Source organism: Onychostoma macrolepis, chromosome 02, assembly GCF_012432095.1.
Source record: "Onychostoma macrolepis isolate SWU-2019 chromosome 02, ASM1243209v1, whole genome shotgun sequence".
Lineage (NCBI taxonomy): Eukaryota > Metazoa > Chordata > Actinopteri > Cypriniformes > Cyprinidae > Onychostoma > Onychostoma macrolepis.
This window is the reverse complement of record NC_081156.1, coordinates 30,234,852-30,257,033: the sequence shown is the minus strand read 5'-3', so window position 1 is coordinate 30,257,033 and position 22,182 is coordinate 30,234,852. Positions and strand designations below refer to the sequence as shown.

Genomic DNA, 22,182 nt, shown 5'->3' with positions numbered 1-22,182 from the left:
CAGTGCATACTGTATTAAAACACAAAACACATTTGAAGTAATTAATAATAATTGGATAATGATTTAGATCATGATTTGGATGATATAAAAAAAAAAAAATCATTCTAGTTCAACATGGTCACATTTATTATAATTCAGTACATCTCATAAATAAGTTCTAATTCATAAATCTCACACAAATTACAACACTGCAGAATCATACGAGCGTTTTTTGACGTTGTTATAGAAAAATGGAGTCCATCACCAACAATGTGCGGTGTAAACAAAAGTAGTTTTAGTGAACTAATAAGTGAAACTTTAATTCAGGTTCTTTCAGTACCTCTGTTCCTCATGAAGACTGATTTGTGCGTGTCTTTCACAATCCTAATAAGAAGAAGAGAGGTAAAGAGTCTATTTGACCAGCCAGGATGGGTCTTTTCTGATGCTTTCATTTTCCGGGCCTAGAATAGCCACTCCACATGTCTGCTGACCCATACCAAGATATCTGTTTAACACACAAAAAAAGTAAATACGAATACAAAAAATAGAAATAAAGCACCAGCACTCAAGCATGAATACATTTTTTATAATAATTTTTTATTTTTATTAGATACTTCTATACACATTTAAATGTTTTGTTACCTGCCAGCGACGTCAATCAGGTTTTTATCGGTCACAGCGAACAGTCTCTCTCTGTATTTTTGTTTCATCTCATCTGTAATGCCGTTTAAAAAACGTCCCAAACCTACAGCACAATAACAAGGTCCTTGTGAACTAGAGAGCAAATATCCAAGAACACAAACTCAACAACATCCAACACATTTAAGCATTGGAACATTTAAAACACTTCTACACTTCCCAAAATATAAACATAAAACATCCACGTTCAAACATCTAAATCAGGGTTTCCCAAGAAAAGCTAATAATTAACCATAAAAAAAAATGCATTTGAATTTCTTATTTTTACATCTGAACCGTGAATATACGGTCAAATATTTACTTAAAATATCTGAAAATCCTTTGGAAACCTAAAACAACTATAGTAATAATACACAGATGGGCTAAAATGCCACTCAGTGTCCAAGACACAGTCCACATTACTGACCCTTATCTGAGGGGGCGACAGGTGCATCAACGGCTGAGAAAACCGAGAGCTTGGCCTCATCGATGTCCTGCTGGGTAAACTTTCCCGCTCGCACCCACTCTACTCCCCTACGGAAAGCTGACAACGTCTGGGTGGTGTTTGGATCACTGAGAGATTGCGATGATAAATCAGATAATAAAACACGATCAACTTGGAACTTAAACATCATTATATAGGAAGCAAATACACTAATGGGTACATTGTATCAGATCCAATGAAATGTGTAATATGTACCTATAGGAATAAAATGAGAAAAGGCCACCTCCTCCCATTCTAGCTCCGCCTCCATAAGCTCCACCCTTTTCTCTGATCTCTCCATGCAGGAACTTAGCAGTCATCATCCTTGCTAAAATACACAGACTGAGAGAGAACAACAGATGACAACTCAGATTTTAATTCAATAAATATGTGCGTGTAAACTTGTAATGAGAAGCACTTATAAAAAGGCTGCTGTTTTCACCAAAATAAAAGTTCAATTGTTTAATGTTTGAGAAAAAATAAAAAAATAAAAATATATATATCCATACTAATTATTAGAATTTTAATTTTAAAGTTGAACTGTAAAATATATTTTTTATTATTGTAATGTTTTAAAATGATTTTTTGGTAACACTTTACAATAAGGTTCATTAGTTAACAACATTAGTTAACATGAACTAAGAATGAACAATACTTCTACAGCATTTATTAATCTTAGTTAATGTTAATTTCAGCATTTACTAATGCATTATTAAAATCACAAGTTGTGTTTGTTAACATTAGTTAATGCAACATGAATAAACAATGAGCAACTATTTTCATTAACTAAAATGAACAAATTATAATAAATAGTGTAATAAATGCATTGTTCATTGTTTGTTCATGTTAGTTAATACATTAACTCATGTTAACAAATGACACCTTATTGTAAAGTGTTACCGATATTTTAATCATTTTTCTTAAGCATACCATTTTACTTTAAAGTGAAATATAAAAGCAGTAATATTTTTTGTTTTGTTTAACATTTTTTATTTAGTAGTAGCAATAATAATAATAATAATAATAATAATAGAAGCAGCAACAACAAAAACAATGATTATTATTAATTAGTGCTGGGCAGTGATTAATCGCAACCAAAATAAAAGTTTGTTTATACAATATATGTGTGTATACTGTGTATATTTATTATGTATACATAAAGACACACACACAGTATATATATATATATTGAAAATATTTACATGTATATATTTATATTCATATAATTTATTTTATAAATAAATATTTAATATACAAACATAAAATTTTTCTTAAATATATACACATGCATGTGTGTATTTATTTATATATACATAATAAATATACAAAGTATACACACATATGTACACATTTTATTTTTTTTTTTTGGACGCAATTAATCGTTGCCCAGGACTATTATTATTATTATTATTAATGTCTAAAAATCACAAAAATGTAAAAAAAAATAAATAAAAATTATATAAAAAAAAAAGAAAAAAAAAAAAAAAGAATTATATTTAGCATAATGAAGATAATTTTCCAAGAGTGTGTTTGTTGTACCTGGCGTAATCGGCGTGTGTGAATGGGACGGCCCGCACACACTCGCTTACAAAGTTCACATTAAACGGAAGCTGGAAATACGTCTTCATCTGACAGGGTTTATAATGAGGCTCCTGGCAGGATGAAGAGGGAGACTGGTGAGAATGCTACAGATCAAACCTGAATGTTGCTGTAATGATATACAAACGCACTCACTGAGATAAGTTTACGACTCGCAGATGATCCAGCTTGAGGATCTAATGCTCTCTAAGAGAGGAAAAACAAACAAACAAATCAAAGCTTAATTCATTGTGAAAAGTGGAGTCTTCTAAAAAGAAAAGTGTGGCGCCTCACCTCCACAACGGTTGGTCTGACAGGTTTGCGCTCCTTCCTGATGGCTGCTATATTACCTATAAACCTCTCCACCTCTCCAGCTGCTTCTGACATTTTCTGTGGCGTGGCGTTCACTGCACACCTGAAACCATGGCATCATAATCACATTTAAATGTATTCATAAACATGTATACTATAGAAATACATTTATAGTCAATTAGTTGTTAAAATTTCATTTTGTTAAATTCACTTTAAGAATTGTTTTCTTATTCTTAATTTATTAGTTTGTCAAGATATGGTATCATCATTTACTGTGGTTTTCATTTAATTTACCATTTTATGCCATATCAGCAGGGTTATTATGGTTGACTAAAAGTTAAAGTAAAACCATTAAAAAAATAAATAATAAATTAAAAAGTTACTTGAAATAAAATGAATATTACCTGAAAAAAAAAAGCAAGTAGTTTTAATTTAATGTAGTAAAAAAACTAAAACTTCAATAATATAAATTAACAAAAACTATATAGATATATACAAAAACCTCAAAACTATTAAAAGTTACAAAAACTTAAAAAGAAAAAACATCAAAATATTAATAAAAATGAATAATGTCTCAAACTACAATAGTAAATAACACAGATCAGCATCAAAGGCTATATATTCATGTCAAATTCAAGAGTAATAATATTTATGAGATGCCTCTTCTACGTATATTTACGCTTTGATTTGAACAAAAACGTCGCATCCGTGCGGTGTGGCTGACAAAGAACAGCGTACGCAGTTTGCGTCCAGCAGATATTCTCCAAAATAGCGCTACGCTGACGCAGAGAAGACGAACTGTTGAATAAAGTCGTTATTTTTGTTTTCTTTGCATACAAAAAGTATTCTCGTAGCTTCGTAAAATTACGGTCGAACCCTTGATGTCATATGGATTATTTTACCGATCTCCTTGCTACGTTTCTGGACGTTGATCGTGTTTATTACATTGCTGTCTGTGGGAGGGTCAGAGAGTGGTCAGAATGCATAAAAAATATCTTGATGTGTGTTCCGAAGACAAACAAAGCTTTTACGGGTTTGGAACGACATGGGGGTAAGTGATTAATAAAATTTTCATTTTGGGTTGGAGTAAACCTTTAAAGCAGGACATGCTGATGAAATATGTTTAAAAGTCAAGGAGGACCTGCAAAAACCATGTAACAGCAACCTTTCAATAAATATACATGGGTAATGTGAGACCAATTCTACATCTTGTTTATACAGTCTGGTCATTTCTATTTTCAAAATAAAACCAATGATAGCTCTTTCATTTGTTCATTTACTGTGGCTGTTGTTTACCTCATGTTCTCAGGATTTAACAGGTGTCTCTTTAACCGGGGAAGTCTCCTCAAAACTGAAGTCAGATCAGTCATCTCAGCTATTCTTTTCATAAACTTCACCTGAAATTAAAATATAAATGTTCAGCAATTTATTCTACTCAAAGCGGTCAAAGACTGGAGATCAACACCTCAGCACTCACCTGGTCCATCCCGCTGAAGGTCTCCTGCAGGTCTGCTGTGGGTGTGAGGGCTCGAGCCGCACGCGTCATTGCGTACATGTGACCGGAGTACGAGATGCCATTGGACAGCTCCTGAGCTGACATCATGACCAGCACACGCAGACGCTGCTCGTCATTAAAACGAGGGCTGGAGATGTACATGACAGATTCGGCGTCGGTTTATAATCATTACACTTGCATAGAGATTTATAGATTTATTTTTCTGTGTCTTTAAAAAAAAAAAGACTAACCTGTTGAAAATGTCACTCCACAGCTGAAACATGTCAGGTAGATTCCTCTCCAGACAGGAAGACGACAGGATAATACCCTAAAAAAAGACAAAAGCGTAGTTTACACTCACACTCACTCTAATGCAAGCACAAGCTCAATCTCGAGAGTCTAGAACAATTCATAGTCTCAAACCTACAACTTTCTGGTTACCAGTTCTGAGATTTTAGCTATTATATCAAAATCACACCCGCTTTAAAAGTGCATATGCATCATATTTATGTAAATTCACAAGAGAGATGGAGAAATAGCGATACCTGCTCATACACATCAAGTTCATCAGTGTCTGGTATGATCTGTGGAGATACAGACATGCCTCCAGTCCTAAGTTCAATACGCTGGGCCTGCTGACGATAATCCAGCTCTCCACAGCCCAACCTGAGATTACATGATCATCACATTTCTGTGGGGTCAGTATGTTTTTTATTTTTTATTTTTTAAGAAATTAATACTTTTATATAACAAGGATGCATTAAACTGATCAAAAGCAAAAGAGAAGTAATTTATAATGTTACAATCAAATAACTGCTGTTCTTTTGAACTTTTGAAAAATGTGGCACGGTTTCCACAAAAATACGAAGCAGCACAACTGTTTTTAGCACTGATAACAAGAAAAGTTTCTTACGGAGTCCTTTAAGGGACATGGTGGTGGGAAAAATTCGGGGTGGGAGGAAAAAATCTTTTTTCAAATGTTTTGCGTTCTCTCGCAAAACCAGTTGAGTTCGGACAAACTTTTCCTGTTTACTGTACAGCTTCGTATGTTCACAATAGAGCGGTTCATAAAGTTTTTATTTTGAACTTGGACACAAAGTAACGCAAGTCAGTGCTGAGTTCAAGGCACGGTTTTGGGACATTCTAAAGCGCTTAATGTGGCTTAATGTTTTAAAACAGTGACATTGGAGGACCAAATTCGATAATAATAAATACTAAATAAAACTATTAGGTTAATATTAATAATCTTATTAATAATATTACTGTTAATAAAAGCAGAATAGCCCAGAATATGAACGCAACGGATTTGGTATTTTAAAATCACCGTTTTCATTCATTAGCCTACCTTAAGTGTTTTATGGGGGAGAAAAAGCTTACGTGCAGGGCGCTGCATTCATATTCTGGGCTATTCTGCTTAGTAATATTATTAATAAGGTTATTAATATTAGCCTAATAAATTTTATCAGCTTTTATTATCATCGAATTTGGTCCTCCAATGTCACTGTTTTAATACATTAAGCATTTTAAAATGTCCCAAAACTATGCCTTGAACTAAGCACTGACTTATTTCTTTATTTGAGTCCAAGTTCAAAATAAAACTCTATGAACTGCTCCATTGTGAACATATGGAGCTGTATGAACCACTGCAAGCTGTAAAGCAAACAGGAAAAGTTTGTCCGAATTCAACTGGTTTTGCGAGAGAACATTTAAAAAAAAAAAAAAAACATTTCTCCCACCACCATGTCCCTTAAAGGGCTCCGTAGTTTCTGGAGCAGCAAATCAGCATATTAGAATGATTTCTGAAGGATCATGTGACACTGAAGGCTGGAGTAATGATGCTGAAAATTCAGCTTTGCATCACAGAAATAAATTACATTACAATAGAAATCCATTATTTTGAACGGTAATGTAAGCTGTGGCCAATATTTTGTCTTCTTTAAAAAAAAATAATAATAATTTAAAAAAACCTCCCTAACTACTCATTAAGATCTGATTAGACCAATAAAGAAAGTGTTTGCAATTCATATACTCACACACAGATGTATATGTATGTATATATAAATAACCTACATTAAGTCATTACTTAGTAACTACTTTAATTATTAAAGTGTTACTTACTAGATTTGTGAGCTAGATCTATAAATAGTATAACAAACACAGATTTATAATATGAAGCCTCATAGCAGCAATTACTGCATAGTGTAAAAATGCCAATATATGCCAATATTGCACCAAAAATGCATAAGGAATACATCCATATGCTGAATATAACTGCATCGGTCCATAAGTAAAAATGACTTAAAGTGTAACTGCTGGATGCCACATTTAACATCACATTTCAAAAATATGAAATATTCCTACCGACCCCAAACTTTTGAGCTGCAGTGTATATACAGTATATTTTCACACAGACGTTGGTATATAATGGATATTACAGTGTCCATGTTGCAGTATGTAGCAGTGATAAACCACAAAGTTTTCATACTTGGTAATGATGCTGCAGAACAGAGGAACGTAGATCTTCAGGTCTTCAGGGAGGGAGTTGAGGTTGCACATGGCTCTGAAATACACCATGCCGTTGGTGGGCTGCTCACAGTATTGAACAGGTATACCGCCTACAAAGAGACAGTAAATGTAGGAAAGTTTTTTTGCATCTATAATTTTAACCTTGAACGAGCTTGTTGTGCATATGTATGCACGTGCATTTCACCTGCAGTTCCCAGCTGTACAGGTGTGTAGGGAATGATTGGCTCAATGTCAGACACCTTTAATGCAGGTAGACAGGAAGCGTCTTGAGTCGTGCTCTGAGCGGCCAACAGCTGCAAACCTGAAGCAACAACAACAACAACATTAAACCATCTACACAATTATTTTTGTCCTTCCTGTGGTCTCATGATCACACCTTTCTCATAGATGTCTTTGTGGTCTGCATCGCTGAGGTTCTGTATCTTCTGCTGGAGCTTCTGTTCCTCAGCTTCAGCATGTTTCTCCAAGAATCTCTCATCAGGACTCATGGTAAGGGTCAGTCGATGGGTGTTATCCTGAAACAAGCACAGACACACATTACTTAATTAAGCAAACATGTATTAAAAATTGCAATTATGAAACAACCATTCAGTTAGAAATGTTGTTTTTCTAAACCACTCCAACAATGACCACAATCATTTTTAATTTAGTTTTCTTTTAATTAATTGTATTATTCTGTTTTGATATTTCCTGTTTAGTTTTATTTTTTTCAGTGTTTTCTAGTTTTAGGGTTCATTACCTTAAAGTAGTGCTGGACTTTGTCCTGGAGGTAGCGAGGGTTCTCCTTCAAACACTGCCGGAATCTGGACACATTCTCACTGATCTTCAACAGCTGCACTGGATCACCATCATGATTCCAACAGGATGCAATATACTGACAGACAGACAGAGTTAATGTTATTATTATTTTGCAAGTTAGATTTTTAGTACGTACGAGAATGTTTTTGAATGTTACTTTCAAATATCTAGGAAAATCTCCTAAAACCAGCTTATCACTATCAAAAAATAAATAAATAAAAATGTCAAAATAATTTTTTTTAATTATTATTATTATTTAGTATTATTTATATTATAATTTTTTTATACTTCTAATACTTTAATTTTAAAACTAAAAGTTTTAGTTGAAGTAATAAAAGTATAAAGTTTTAATTTTAAAAAAAAATTAAGGTTTTATATCTAATATTTATCTTTATTTCAATTACCAAAAGATTTTTAATAGTTTTACTAAATTTTTAAGAACAGCAATCAGAGCCATGGCTTAGTAGCTAGTGCTTCAGCAAAATAAAATAAAAATGTAAGCACACATTTTTGTTTATGTGTCAGAGTTATTATAGTTATCTAAAACAAAAAACAAAACTTAAAAAAATAAAATTTATATAGTGTTGTCAAAGATTAAATCACATGCAAAATAAAAGTTTGTTTACATAATGTGTGCGTGTACATTTATTATGTATAAAGACAAACACATACAGCATATATTTTGAGTATTTACGTGTATATTTATATTCACAAATTATATCATATATAAATATATTTAATATATAAACGTCAGATATTTTTCTTAAATATATACATGCATGTGTGGTTACTTATATACACACACAGTACACACACAAATATTATGCAAACAAAAAAACTAATATATAATATTATATATACACACAAAATAAATATATACAAAAAAACTAAATTATTAAAACATTAAAATCAAATTGAAAACATAAAATATAAAAACTAATTTAAACTATTAATAAAAACTCTCAATGATACTAAAACAGTGTGTGTGTGCGCGTGTACTCACTGAAGCGAGAGCTAGACCAAAGCTGGTGGACTGATGTTTCATCTGAATCTCGATTTTATGCAGCAGAGCTTCAATCTGCTCCTCTTCAAAACCGGTTCTGAAACAGCAATTCATTTACATTTATTCATTTAGCAAGTGCTTTTATCTAAACTGACCATCAACTCAGATTCTCAGAGTCAATCCAAAGCTTGATTTCATTTAAAACACCTCACTGCATTAAACCAATAAAAACCCAGTCAACACTCACGCGATGATGTCATCGATGGTTTGAGCAATGACGTGTTTGACTGTCTCAGTGTCGTCCTCTGCCACGCCCTGAAGACCGATGGTGAAAGACGCTTGTCTAGTGCTGCCGTCAAACCTGCGTCAATTACACATTTATAAAGCTCCACTCTCAATAATCAGAGCAATGAACTGATTTTATAGTCTTGTCAAAACCACGTACCCCACTGAAGAAGAGAAGTCAGAACCGATTTCGGGCTCGATCAGGGCTTTGTAGAAGGGAGAGTTTGGACCAGAGATCATCAGAGAGGAGAGGAGGCTCAGAATGAACGCCTCAAACGTGTCTGTGATGCTGAAACGCATGCAGACACGCATGCAGACAAGCAGTTAGACAGTTAAACCACAACTGAAAAAAACATTAAAATGATAGAAACCGTGTAAATATTTTTCCACTCACTCTCCCAGCAGATAGCTCATGCAGAGCGTGTTTTGTTTCATGGGATCAGGAGCAAGTGCGTCAGGCCTGCAAGTCACGTGATCCACTCTCTGGACAAAAACAAAACATGACAAACCTCGGCTCACGATGCTGTTTTTACAGTATGTTTGGACTGATTCTGTTGCAATCTCTGTAGTGATGCGTGCTTTTGAAACACTGCTTCATAAAGCTTTTCGTTTCGAATCACACATTCAGAGCTTGTTTCAAACTTGCCAAGTCACAAGATTTCAGCTAACAAGGCTGTCATATCAAACCTTGGTTTCGAAACATTGAGCTATCTTTTGTGTAAAATCAGTGGTTCAGACTGAGCTCGTTTTTAAACTTGCCAAGTCATGTTATTTCAGCAAACAAGGCTTCATTACATCTTGGTTTCAAATCAGTGGTTCAAAATCTTGATTTCAAAACATTTATGAATCTGTTGTTTAAAATCAGTGGTTCAAAGTTTGTTTTAAACTTGCCAAGTAGACTGACTTGGTGAACTTATGAACAAGCACCTAATGGTTTTAACTGAACTTGGGTCAGCATTATAATGTAGGTTCATTTTGAGTTGATTTGAGTTTTAAGACTCATGTCTGCAATGTATAATACAAAAAGGAGAATATTTAATTCTAATTAACCTAGTTTGTCTGCCTAATAGTACACAAAACAAGCAGTACAAAATAATAAAAAAAACACCACCACAATGTTTAAGTATTTAAATATTTGTTGATTACATTTAATAGATTACACTGTCATGAAAACGTGAAACTGGTTTGTAAGAGGTGTACTTATTACACATGTTTGGGGGTTGTATTTACAGTTTAACCAGAGGGTACTGCCAGACTATGGTGTTTAAAATTCAAGCGTTTCGAAAAAAGTGAATCATTGTGCAAAGCAATTGCTCCAATTGAATCAGAGTTTTGAAAAGCTTAATTTCTCCGAGTTTATTATACTGGTCATTCTCATGTGTGCACTGTTTAAACGTACAGGTTTGTCCCAGTGTGTCTGAGGTGGAACTGCAGTGTTTGGTTCTGTTCTCTCGAATTTAGACAGAGCCTCTTCTTCTATCTGCTGCAGGTGCTGCTCCAGTGGTAAGTCCCCGTACGTGAAGAACCTGCAAAGCACACAAACAACAGGCAATAATGAGCATCGTCTGCTTTCTGCACAGTCGTTTACTGATTCTGAGAGTTTTATGTGTGTACCTTGCATTGCTGGGGTGGTAGTGTGTGGCATGGAAGTGTTTGAGCTGTTCCCAGGTCAGGTCAGGAATGGCTAGCGGTTCTCCTCCGGACACAACAGAGTATGTGTGATCCGGCAGGAGTTTATTCTGCAGGTGCTGAGCGTACAGACGCTCATTATCTGACTACACAAACAACACATACAAGAGTAACAGAAGAGACTGTTAGTCTTAAAACTCAAATCAATATAAATGTGGCATCTAGTAGCATTGTAACTCCTATTTTTAATAGTAGAAAAGGACAGATGCAGTGACATATTCAGTATATTGAAGTGTGCATTATGCATATTTAATAATATTATGCAGATATTTATTTTTACACTGTGGCATAATGGCTATGATGCTGCTATATGCATATTATAAATCTACAGAGTGTGGTTTGTTATACTTGTGATGGCCAAAAATGATAATTTAATGTACAAAATCAAAAAGTAACTGATAAATTAATAAATTACTACTAATAAATAAATACATTTTTTAATGATATAGGAAACACTTTTTGGATTTTGGTTTAGTAATTTGGGAGTTCAGAATATTAACAATGTTGGCTGATACCTACACTACCATTCAAAAGTTTAGGTTTGGTAAGATATGAATTTGATCAAAAACAAAGTAAAAACACAATTGTGAAAAATTATTACCATTTAAAAAAAACTGCTTTCTATTTTAATATATTTTAAAACATGATCATTATCAATGTTAAGAAAAGTTGTGCTGCTTAATATTTTGTGGAACCCATGATACATTTTTCAGGATTCCTTGATGAATGGAACTTTCAAAAGAAGAGTGTTTATTTGAAACAGAAATCTTTTGTAACATTCTAAATGTCTTTAACTTTTGACTAATTTAATGCATCCTTTCTGAACAAAAAGTAAATCGTTTCTTAAAGTTTTTTTTTTTTTTTTACTGACCCCAAACTTTTGAACAATAGTGTATAACGTCACTTATAATGCATGTATCTCTGTGCATATAACCGATATATATATATATATATATATATATATATACACACACATATATACATATACACACACATATACATATATTTTTTTTTTAAATCAGAAGAGTTTACTTACAAATACTCCCTTCATCTCATTGAACACCACACCCTTGAACACCAGACGACTCGAGGGGTCTGTGGGGGTCTCGTGCTCCAGCCTCCAGCCCTCCTGCCTAAAAAAAACATCAAATCCTTTTCAAAACCAATTTATGTGCCATGGAAAACAAACTATTTGAGTATGTTTCAGAGTCATGGCCTTTACCAGAAGTCCAGTTCTCTGAGACATGGGAAGAAAACAGCGTCCAGATAGACTGACAGAAGGTTCTGGAAGTCTTTGGGATTCTGGGTGGAGAACGGGTACATCGTGTAATCGCTCGCTGGTGGGAGGGATTGACATAATCAGAAATACAAACCACACACACATACACTCACTTAAACCTGTGAAGGAAGTACCTGTGAAGGCATTCATGAAGGTGGAGAGCGAGCGATTGAGCATCTTAAAGAAGGGGTCTCTACAGGGGAAGCGCTGAGAGCCGCACAGAACGGTGTGCTCCAGAATGTGAGGAACACCGGTGCTGTCCATCGGCGTGGTACGAAACTGCACACTATAACAACACATACAGAACACACATTCAAAGCAATATGTACATCATTGGGGCAAATTAAAATCCTCAGATGTTTCAAAGCATTTGTGTCCATCAAACACTGTACCTGAAGAGGTTGTTGGAATCGTCTCGGGCTGCATGCAAATACTGAGCTCCTGTGGCATCATGGGAGAGTTTAACGGCCGTTAGGAACAAATCTGGCACTGCTGTTACCTAGAAAAATACAAAAATCTTCAGAAGTGCTGTAAACGTTGAGGACTATCAATGGTGACTTAAAATACAATTATCCCTATAAAGCCCACTGTATCATATTTGATATATGAATTTCTAAAGCCTCTAAATGATCAACATGATCAAAACTTTGCTAGAAAAAAAAATAAATAAAAAATGTTGTACACATTTTACTACATGCCTTCTGTTGTCCAATTGATATTTCATACTTTTTTTAGCAAACAATAGGCCTTTTAGTTTTGTTATTTAAGATTTTTATGAAGTAAACATAAGAATAACTTAATGCTGCACTCTAATATTTCAAGATGAACATTTGCTGGACTGAAGCAACTTTACTTGATTACACATTTATCCATCATTTTTTAGAGAAATCATGTTAAAAAGTGAGTATCAGATATAATCCATCAGGCTTCATTGTACTGTTTTGTATTACATGTTTTAAAACTACAGAAAGACCATAAAAACTAAAGATTTAAATATCTTACTAAGATATACAGGTGCATCTCAATAAATTAGAATGTCGTGGACAAGTACATTTATTTCAGTATTTCAACTCAAATTGTGAAACTCGTGTATTAAATAAATTCAATGCACACAGACTGAAGTAGTTTAAGTCTTTGGTTCTTTTAATTGTGATGATTTTGGCTCACATTTAACAAAAACCCACCAATTCACTATCTCAACAAATTAGAATATGGTGACATGCCAATCAGCTAATCAACTCAAAACAACTACAAAGGTTTCCTGAGCCTTCAAAATGGTCTCTCAGTTTGGTTCACTAGGCTACACAATCATGGGGAAGACTGCTGATCTGACAGTTGTCCAGAAGACAATCATTGACACCCTTCACAAGGAGGGTAAGCCACAAACATTCATTGCCAAAGAAGCTGGCTGTTCACAGAGTGCTGTATCCAAGCATGTTAACAGAAAGTTGAGTGGAAGGAAAAAGTGTGGAAGAAAAAGATGCACAACCAACCGAGAGAACCACAGCCTTATGAGGAGTGTCAAGCGAAATCGATTCAAGAATTTGAGTGAACTTCACAAGGAATGGACTGAGGCTGGGGTCAAGGCATCAAGAGCCACCACACACAGACGTGTCAAGGAATTTGGCTACAGTTGTGGTATTCCTCTTGTTAAGCCACTCCTGAACCACAGACGACGTCAGAGGCGTCTTACCTGGGCTAAGGAGAAGAAGAACTGGACTGTTGCCCAGTGGTCCAAAGTCCTCTTTTCAGATGAGAGCAAGTTTTGTATTTCATTTGGAAACCAAGGTCCTAGAGTCTGGAGGAAGGGTGGAGAAGCTCATAGCACAAGTTGCTTGAAGTCCAGTGTTAAGTTCCCACAGTCTGTGATGATTTGGGGTGCAATGTCATCTGCTGGTGTTGGTCCATTGTGCTTTTTGAAAACCAAAGTCACTGCAACCGTTTACCAAGAAATTTTGGAGCACTTTCAGCTTCCTTCTGCTGACCAGCTTTTTAAAGATGCTGATTTCATTTTCCAGCAGGATTTGGCACCTGCCCACACTGCCAAAAGCACCAAAAGTTGGTTAAATGACCATGGTGTTGGTGTGCTTGACTGGCCAGCAAACTCACCAGACCTGAACCCCATAGAGAATCTAAGGGATACTGTCAAGAGGAAAATGAGAAACAAGAGACCAAAAAATGCAGATGAGCTGAAGGCCACCGTCAAAGAAACCTGGGCTTCCATACCACCTCAGCAGTGCCACAAACTGATCACCTCCATGCCACGCCGAATTGAGGCAGTAATTAAAGCAAAAGGAGCCCCTACCAAATATTGAGTACATATACAGTAAATGAACATACTTTCCAGAAGGCTAACAATTCACTAAAAATGTTTTTTTTTTATTGGTCTTATGAAGTATTCTAATTTGTTGAGATAGTGAATTGGTGGCTTTTTGTTCAATTTGAGCCGAAATCATCACAATTAAAAGAACCAAAGACTTAAACTACTTCAGTCTGTGTGCATTGAATTTATTTAATAAATTTAAATCACAATTTGAGTTGAATTACTGAAATAAATTAACTTTTCCACGACATTCTAATTTATTGAGATGCACCTGTATTATTGGGAAATATAGAGTGTTTTATTGTTATAAAGATCTCATTGATTTACAAGCTATAAGAATTTCATCTTACTTTTTGGTCAAAGAAATAAAAGCAACTACACCAAACTGCATATTTTTGCTGAATTTGGGGCCTCTGAATAAAACTGTCGTGTTTTTTTGTCCTCGCTTAGAACGAGCTCCATATTATCACTATATCATAATTAGGGAGCCATAAAATCCTGATGTTTTAAATATGATACCCAGCGACAACAACAAAACCATAAACACACTTTTTTGGATTTTCTTTTAAATTTTGCTTAAAAGTTCAATAAACTTCTCCATTTAAAAATGCATTTTTCTTAAAATTATTTCACATGTAAGGCTTTACAGTATTAACTAAATAAAACCAATAGAGGTTGTAAAATGCAATGAATTTATCTTGGCTTTATACAAAAGTGTAAGGTGAACCCTGCTTCACTGTGGGATGTAATGGAAACAATACAGACATCATGTGCATTTTCATGATTTGTTTACCTCTTTAACAGTGAACCCGTGTATCTTCTGTCCTGCTGTGTACTGCAGAGCTCTCTCTACAGCAGAGCTGCCTCTCGACCTCCATGAGCCCTGGAAACTACAAACCCCTCATTCATCAGACTTACAGATCTCACTAATCAGCATGACTGAGCTTTTCCCAGAGGATTACATAATACATTTCAACTCAAAGTTTTATCTATAAACATGATGTCAGTAAATAACAATGACCTGAATGATAAGCTAACCCCAATTACAATACTAAAAACAGCCTAAAAAGGATCACGCTTTTATCTGACACCGAAGAACTGAAGTTTAATTCAACTGAACTGAAAAGTGCAGTGTTACTCACCTCAAATTCTTGAGTTTCGTAATGAATACCTTGCTATGACGAAACATTTTAGATGCTTAGGTCTACTGTCTCTAATAATTACTGTGATTTCCGTACCAATTTAAAAGTTAAAACACATTATATGTGTGTTGCTAGATTCATGTTTCCGTTATGATTAAATCTCTGCCCTTCCATGTTCCATGCTGTAACCGGCGCATGCGCACTAGACACGACCCCGATAGCAAACAACACTGCTTTTCATTGGCTGCAAGATAAGAAGAGCGTAGTTGATTGATTAATACCGAGTCACTGCGTGTACATAATAAAAGTATGTCCAATAAAAAATAATGAATAAAATAAATTTGATCCTATTAAAATATTGTATGGAAAAATATACATACTTGTAAAACAATGGATAAAGAAATGCCGGAAGCAGGGTTTTTTAATATTTGCCCACTTTACCGAACACTTTTTATAATGACCGGCAGGTGTCAGTAGAAACAGAGGTCACTAAATAAACACAAGGGTCAAGTAGTTAGAAATGGAAGGAGCGCCTAAGTAAATATACTTTTTGGGCACACAGGGTTAAATATTTAAATATAAATACATATATAAACCGATAAAGTTATTTCTGGAGGGAGTTTGTCCTTATAAAGAATTACCATGGCTTATTCCCACATTCCATTGTTAACACTGTAGTCATATATTTTTTACATCTTTATTACATGTTGGAAGACTAAGTCCATTTAATATGTTGAATGTGTTTTATTATTTAATTATTGCAGATTTGTGATGCATTTAGCGTTTTCTGATAATAATTTAGAATCTAAAATGACAATTTTTATTCACTAGTGAATAGTGTTTCCTAATCTTAAGTGTTACCCAATTTATATATTATATATGGAGGACAAAGTGTTCATATTAGCCTATCTCATTATTGCAGATTTGTGATGAACTTGCCATTTTCTGCAAATTAATAAATTAGAATGTTTATTTTATAGCTTACTGTATGACTTATAACGCATTATTTGTTCTCTCCAAAACTGAAATCTGACAGTCCTAATTACGGTTTTAAAGTATCTTTTTCAAGTGGGTTTGTTTAAAGTTTTTTCCCAGTGTTTTTGTGTGAGGGTGGGTCTGTAGAACATGTTGTTCATCTCACTGATGTGTTTTAAATTCATGTAGAGGTAAAAGTCTATAAAACACTCCCATGAACTTGAAGTACTGAACATTTGTTGTAACACTGAACACAGCGCACCATATTTTTGACCACACAGTGTTCCAGAAGAGCCTGTTTACAGTTTACACAGTCTTTTCTCTGATACAGGATCCCAACTTAAACTCGAATGTGTAATGTTTCGCCCACTGTACAATAAAGAAACCAGAAAACAGTTTTATAAAAAATAAAAAAAAAATCATTCATTATTATTGTGGTATAAAATGTATTCACAAAGATAATAACATTTTTACAATATATTGTATCTTTTACATAGAGATCTGCTCTCAACAAAGAAAATATTAAAATCACAAGCAAAATGTACCATTTTTAATAAAAAAAAACAAAAAAACATTTACATCAGTCCCTTTAGACAAAAAGATTTGAAAGGTTACAACTGATCATGGTGTACAGATAAAATTCAACATAAATTTCTTTTTTTCATGAACTTTAAAAAATCTTTATATGCACATAAAGTGATAATATGTTTAAATATGTTTATAAGTCATAAAGTTTAAAATTCCCCTAAAGATACTGCAAATTCCAGTTAGACATTAACAGCTTTCTTATTACCAATCCCTGAGTGAACATCCTCGCCTCTGTAACATCTGCAGGGCTTTAAACATCTGGACAACAAATGGCTATAGCTTCATCTGAGCCAACATGATGGCAGTCTGTACTCGGAAAACCAGTGAAATATCCTGATGCATTTTTCAAACTCATAAAATTATAGCATACTACACAGTAGCAAATCCAGCTCCTCTCAATTACACAATTCAGTCATTCCAGTCCTTCTGACACAAAATATACAGTATTTGATCAACAGATTTTCCAGTTTCATCAAATGCTTCTAAGTCAAACCTGAACTTTAATTGGCCAAAGTAATTCTTGATGAATAGCTCATAATTGACTTTAAGAGAACCATTTTAAGGCACTAATGCTAAATTTATTGGTTAAAAGAACAAGTAATATCATTATGAATAATATACCTGTAACTGCTGGATAAAGCAGGTCATTTGTACGTTATGTACTCCTAAATGCTACATATTAGTATATTATAGGTACATATTAGTACGTTTTGAATTTTTTTTTTTTTAAATAAACAGCAATAAACACTTTTATCTCAAACATGTATCCTTATAAAGCTACATGGACACATAGCTGCTCTGGATATAAACACATTAGCTGCGCAGTAAAGCAAAGAGTTTTCAGTGTGTTAATGCAAAGTGTTAGTTGGCAAAATATTATTTTTGATTTTGACTGATTTTGACATACATATTCACTGCAATTTGCAAAGTCTGCAAATATGTTAACTTACATTCAGTACCAGACTTTCTGCCTTTTCAATGCCTTTATAACTATGCTATAACTTGAATTGAACAAGTCAAATGTCACCAGCATTGGAAAAAATGCTATTACCCATGTTCTGCTGAAACCATATCTTTAGCAAGAGGGTGCAAAATCTGCAACACTGACACTCAGCGAATACATAGAAAACCAGCTGTGCAGGTCTGCATCAGAATTTGGGTTCAGATGTGTCGCTTCATGTGCAAGGCCAGATGATCAGAACGAGAGAAACACCTGAAAATAAAACAAAAATGATTATGTATCGCTCAAAATCTGTTTGAAACACTGTGTCTGATCACACACACACTCACCTGTCGCAGTGGCTGCATTTGAAGGGTTTGGCTCCGGTGTGTTTTCTGAAGTGCCTCGTCAGTTCATCACTTCGAGCGAAGCGCCACTCACAGCCATCCCACGAACACCTGTACGGCTTCTCACCTGCAGGCAACCAACAAACACACAACGACACTCACTATTTAGGTCTTAATTAGTGTTATATTTCCCACATAACATCACACTAATTCAGGGTTGGCTAAACTGGGGTCTGACAATTAAATAAAGCGAAAAAAAGTAAAATTATATAGCTTAACAAATAAAACAAAGTTTAGATATTTGTTAACCGTTAACTGATATCAGAGGACCAGGAACATGCAAATGTGTTATTAACAATCTCAGGGAATTCTTCAAGTAAGTATTTTAGGTCAAAGGGGTTCGTTTAACTGACAAAAAAGTTTGAGAATTTTGGGGGGTTTAAGTCTGTAGGTTTTTGACATGTCAAATTTAGAAGACATCTAAAAGGCAACATGAAAGCATAGTGAGAAAAAGAGATCAAACTTGGGTCACTTGGTACATAAACACCACGCGCAACATGTTAGAGCACGTTCACGCCCGCAAGCCCACGTCTCCATGGTTCTCTGCTGTGATCTGGGTTCCTTTATGATCTTTATTAGTTCTTAGTAAAGTCAGTAGAGTTTGCAAACATTCTTTAGATTGCATGCAAGATGAAGAGTGTGGGAACAGGGTTAGTAATCTATGTTCCTAGAGTGTATGACAGCAACATGAAGAATGAGCATTTCAGGAATGTAGGGAGTCACCAAACCGCATTTACACACACTCTTCAATCATTCGCCTCCAGAGGAGGAGGTCACACAGCCACCTCTGCATGCTAATTATTCAAACAACAAGTGTGATGCAACAGCAGCGCTACATAGGAATGAATGCATACTGTGCATGCTCTGAAACATACATTTATGCATTTGGAAGACACTTTTAAGCAATTGCACGGCATTCGATGTACACACATAATCAGTTCATACATTCCCTGGGAATAGCTTTAGTTCTGCCGTTACTCAGTCAAACTCTCAAAATCTCCTTGAGGCCCAAACTAAAAAAAAAAAAAAAAAAAATTGGTGCAGCTATTTTTTTGACGACAGAAGGCATGTAGTAGATTGTGGACAACAGGTTTTCAGCAATGTTTGTATTTATGTTGATCATTTAGCGGTCTTAAAATGTGCAAATATGATATATTAGGCATTATATATTATATTACGTATTAAAAAATATGATACAGTAGGTTTATGGGGTCAAAAAAAAGCTCAAATTTGAATAAAAACTATAACAGTTTATAAATAATACTAATAACACTGATGCACTGAAACTTTTATCTGAAGCAACCTAAATTAAATTCAAAGCATGCTGTTATGATTTTGTGAAGGCTTTAAGAGTGGTTTTAAAAATATGCTTTGTAAGGCAGATTAATGAAGTGACTTTCAACGTGATCCAAATGGGAGAAGTTTTGTTTCCCAAAGCTGAGAACACTGTTGTGGCAACAGTAAATGAAAATACAGGTAGGACTATAGACGCTCACACAGAAACGTGAGCTTACCGGTGTGTGTGCGTTGATGTGCTTTCAGGTGAGAGCTCTTGGTGTACACCTTCCTGCAGCCACTGAAGTAACAGCGATGAGCTCTCCTTCGTCCTTCAGGTGACCCCTCACCTTTGACCTCATCTCCTCTCGCCCCTTCTGCATCTTCTTTAACCTCCGTGAGAGGGTGTGAGGGCGAGGAGGGCGGTGTCGGGGGTGTGTGTGCGATTACATGCAGCTGCTCAGATACGCTGTGATCCAGTGGGTGTGAGAGCACATCAGCAGATGCAATGATCTTCTTACAGCTGCCGAATGGCAAACGGGAAGCTGTAGCGTTCCCGTCCTGCTTGGGGATGGATGCTTCTGGCGGGGATGAGTTCGGTTCAGTCCCACAGCAGCGCAGAAACTGATTCCAAAGATTGTCAGACTCGCATACTGATCTCAGATCAGCTGCAGAGACATAGGGCTCATTCTGCAGATAGCGCTCAAGCTCCAGACAAGTCTATAAGTGAGAATCAAGGGCAATCAAACACCAACCTGAATGCTTTGCATGTAGAAAAAAAATTTAATTTTGTCATTATTTATTCAACCTCATGTCATTCCTATATGACTTTCTTTCTTCTGTGGAACACTAAATGTGAGGTTTAGCACAATATTAGTAGTGTTCTTTTCTAAACTATTAAAGTAAATGGAAATGGACTCTGTTGCGCTCCAATAATGATATAAAGGTAACATAAAAGTAGTCCGTACTCAAATATCACTGAATAATGCTTTCCATTTCTATATGTTCCTTACACTTTATGGTGAATTTTAGTGCTCTGCAGTGTTCTGGAAAAGAGCAGCTCAGAGATTCAGTGTGGCACAGAAGAAAGTATACAAGTTTTGAAATGACATGAGCATGTGTAAATGATGACAGAATTATCATTTTTGTGTGAACTTCATATTTAAATTACAGCAGAAAAGCCTATGGTGGATCCTTTTGTGACACATTATGCCAAATAATGACACCATGCCACATTTTTGTAACATATAATATGTCTATACGTAAAATTAGTAAAAATAAATAAATAATAAATAAATAAGCAAGCCAGCCTACCTGGAAATATTAGTAAAAAAAAAAAAAGAATTAAAGAATCAATGTGACACTGAAAACTAGGGTGAAAATTCACTATGCTAAAAAATGAGCTTTGCCATCATATGAATAACATATAAAAATATATACAAATAGAACACTGCTATTTGATATTGTAATTTCACAACATTACTATATTTAACTGTAGTTTTGATTAAAAAAATATATATATATAGAGTGACCTCTCTCTCTCTCTCTCTATATATATGTTTGATCAAAGTATTTAATGAATAAAGCTGCTGGTTTATATTACCTGTTGCCAGTACTCCTCTAGAGATGGTAATGCGGACAGGTATCCGGTGTCAAGGACACTCTGTAGCTCCTGGAAAATACTACACATGGGAATAACATCCATATTCCTCCCACGCGCAGATCTGTCAAACCCAGCTGGAAATCCTGGAGAAGGCGCTTTCCCGCCGTGTCTTCATGCGCGGAGGTAAGGCAACAGTTTGTTTGTCTTTAGCGGACGCTCGGCTGCTCAGAAGCGCTGCAAACTTCCAATTTCAAAACAAGCGAAACGCGTTGAGTGTCGTAACCAGCGGACAAATCAGAAGCGACCAGCTAGTGCCCCGCCCACCGTCTCAACTTCACCCAATGGGTGCGTCCGTCTGCCGATCTGGTTGAGGATTGGTCATCGGTGTGTCTCTCTGTGTGATGATTGGTGGGTTGTAGTTGGCGCTATTTCTGGGGAGGTATATATGCATACCCCATTCTTTGCAAATGAGGAAGTTGTGGTACTTGTACATATTTTGACGAGCATAGATGGCTGTACTCTTCAGTAACTATATAAATATTTATGTATATATAGCATACACTGTAAAAAAAATAAAATAACAGGAAAGTACTAGCAGCTCATTACAACTTAAGTATGGCTTTGACAGCATGCAACATAAATAAATAAAGTAAAAGCATAAATAAAATATTTTAAGTCCTCTGAAGTAGCCTGTTAGCTTTGTGAGAGGAAGAGATATTCAAGGATAATCTTACCCTCAAATGAGCTGGATCATTGAGACACTAATTCCTATGATTCTCGTTGAGTCTTGCGAACCGGATCAGCCTGATTCATGAACAAATCA

General features: G+C 35.1%; 2 protein-coding genes across 2 annotated transcripts; both read right to left on the bottom strand.

Annotated features, from left to right (window-relative positions):
• Nucleotides 1-108: 108 nt before the first annotated feature.
• pitrm1 (pitrilysin metallopeptidase 1) lies at nucleotides 109-15,794 on the bottom strand. Its single transcript, XM_058745509.1, has 27 exons — nucleotides 15,572-15,794; nucleotides 15,223-15,319; nucleotides 12,499-12,605; nucleotides 12,241-12,392; nucleotides 12,050-12,164; nucleotides 11,864-11,960; nucleotides 10,753-10,913; nucleotides 10,538-10,664; nucleotides 9,533-9,621; nucleotides 9,299-9,427; nucleotides 9,101-9,214; nucleotides 8,854-8,950; nucleotides 7,792-7,926; nucleotides 7,429-7,567; nucleotides 7,237-7,353; nucleotides 7,012-7,141; nucleotides 5,072-5,192; nucleotides 4,778-4,854; nucleotides 4,509-4,674; nucleotides 4,328-4,428; nucleotides 3,014-3,134; nucleotides 2,876-2,926; nucleotides 2,681-2,793; nucleotides 1,358-1,483; nucleotides 1,085-1,230; nucleotides 622-724; nucleotides 109-484 (listed from the first exon to the last, which is right to left on the bottom strand). Exons 1-27 carry the CDS (start codon nucleotides 15,616-15,618, stop codon nucleotides 391-393), a joined length of 3,072 nt encoding a protein of 1,023 aa, XP_058601492.1. The 5' UTR covers nucleotides 15,619-15,794; the 3' UTR covers nucleotides 109-390.
• Nucleotides 15,795-16,986: 1,192 nt separating this feature from the next.
• On the bottom strand, nucleotides 16,987-21,648 carry klf6b (Kruppel like factor 6b). The gene is made up of 4 exons (XM_058750948.1): nucleotides 21,360-21,648; nucleotides 19,996-20,476; nucleotides 18,425-18,548; nucleotides 16,987-18,347 (listed from the first exon to the last, which is right to left on the bottom strand). Exons 1-4 carry the CDS (start codon nucleotides 21,459-21,461, stop codon nucleotides 18,296-18,298), a joined length of 759 nt encoding a protein of 252 aa, XP_058606931.1. The 5' UTR covers nucleotides 21,462-21,648; the 3' UTR covers nucleotides 16,987-18,295.
• Nucleotides 21,649-22,182: the final 534 nt, after the last annotated feature.

Excerpts from the sequence above, each read along its gene's own strand:
- pitrm1 (XM_058745509.1), bottom strand. The coding sequence starts at position 15,618 with ATGTTTCGTCATAGCAAGGTATTCATTACGAAACTCAAGAATTTGAG. Across the intron at positions 7,354-7,428 it reads CAAAGACATCTATGAGAAAG|GTTTGCAGCTGTTGGCCGCT; the intron begins GTGTGATCATGA and ends TTGTTGCTTCAG. Across the intron at positions 2,927-3,013 it reads TCAGACCAACCGTTGTGGAG|AGAGCATTAGATCCTCAAGC; the intron begins GTGAGGCGCCAC and ends TTCCTCTCTTAG.
- klf6b (XM_058750948.1), bottom strand. The coding sequence starts at position 21,461 with ATGGATGTTATTCCCATGTGTAGTATTTTCCAGGAGCTACAGAGTGTC. Across the intron at positions 20,477-21,359 it reads TAGAGGAGTACTGGCAACAG|ACTTGTCTGGAGCTTGAGCG; the intron begins GTAATATAAACC and ends TCTCACTTATAG. Across the intron at positions 18,348-18,424 it reads AAATGCAGCCACTGCGACAG|GTGTTTCTCTCGTTCTGATC; the intron begins GTGAGTGTGTGT and ends TTTTATTTTCAG.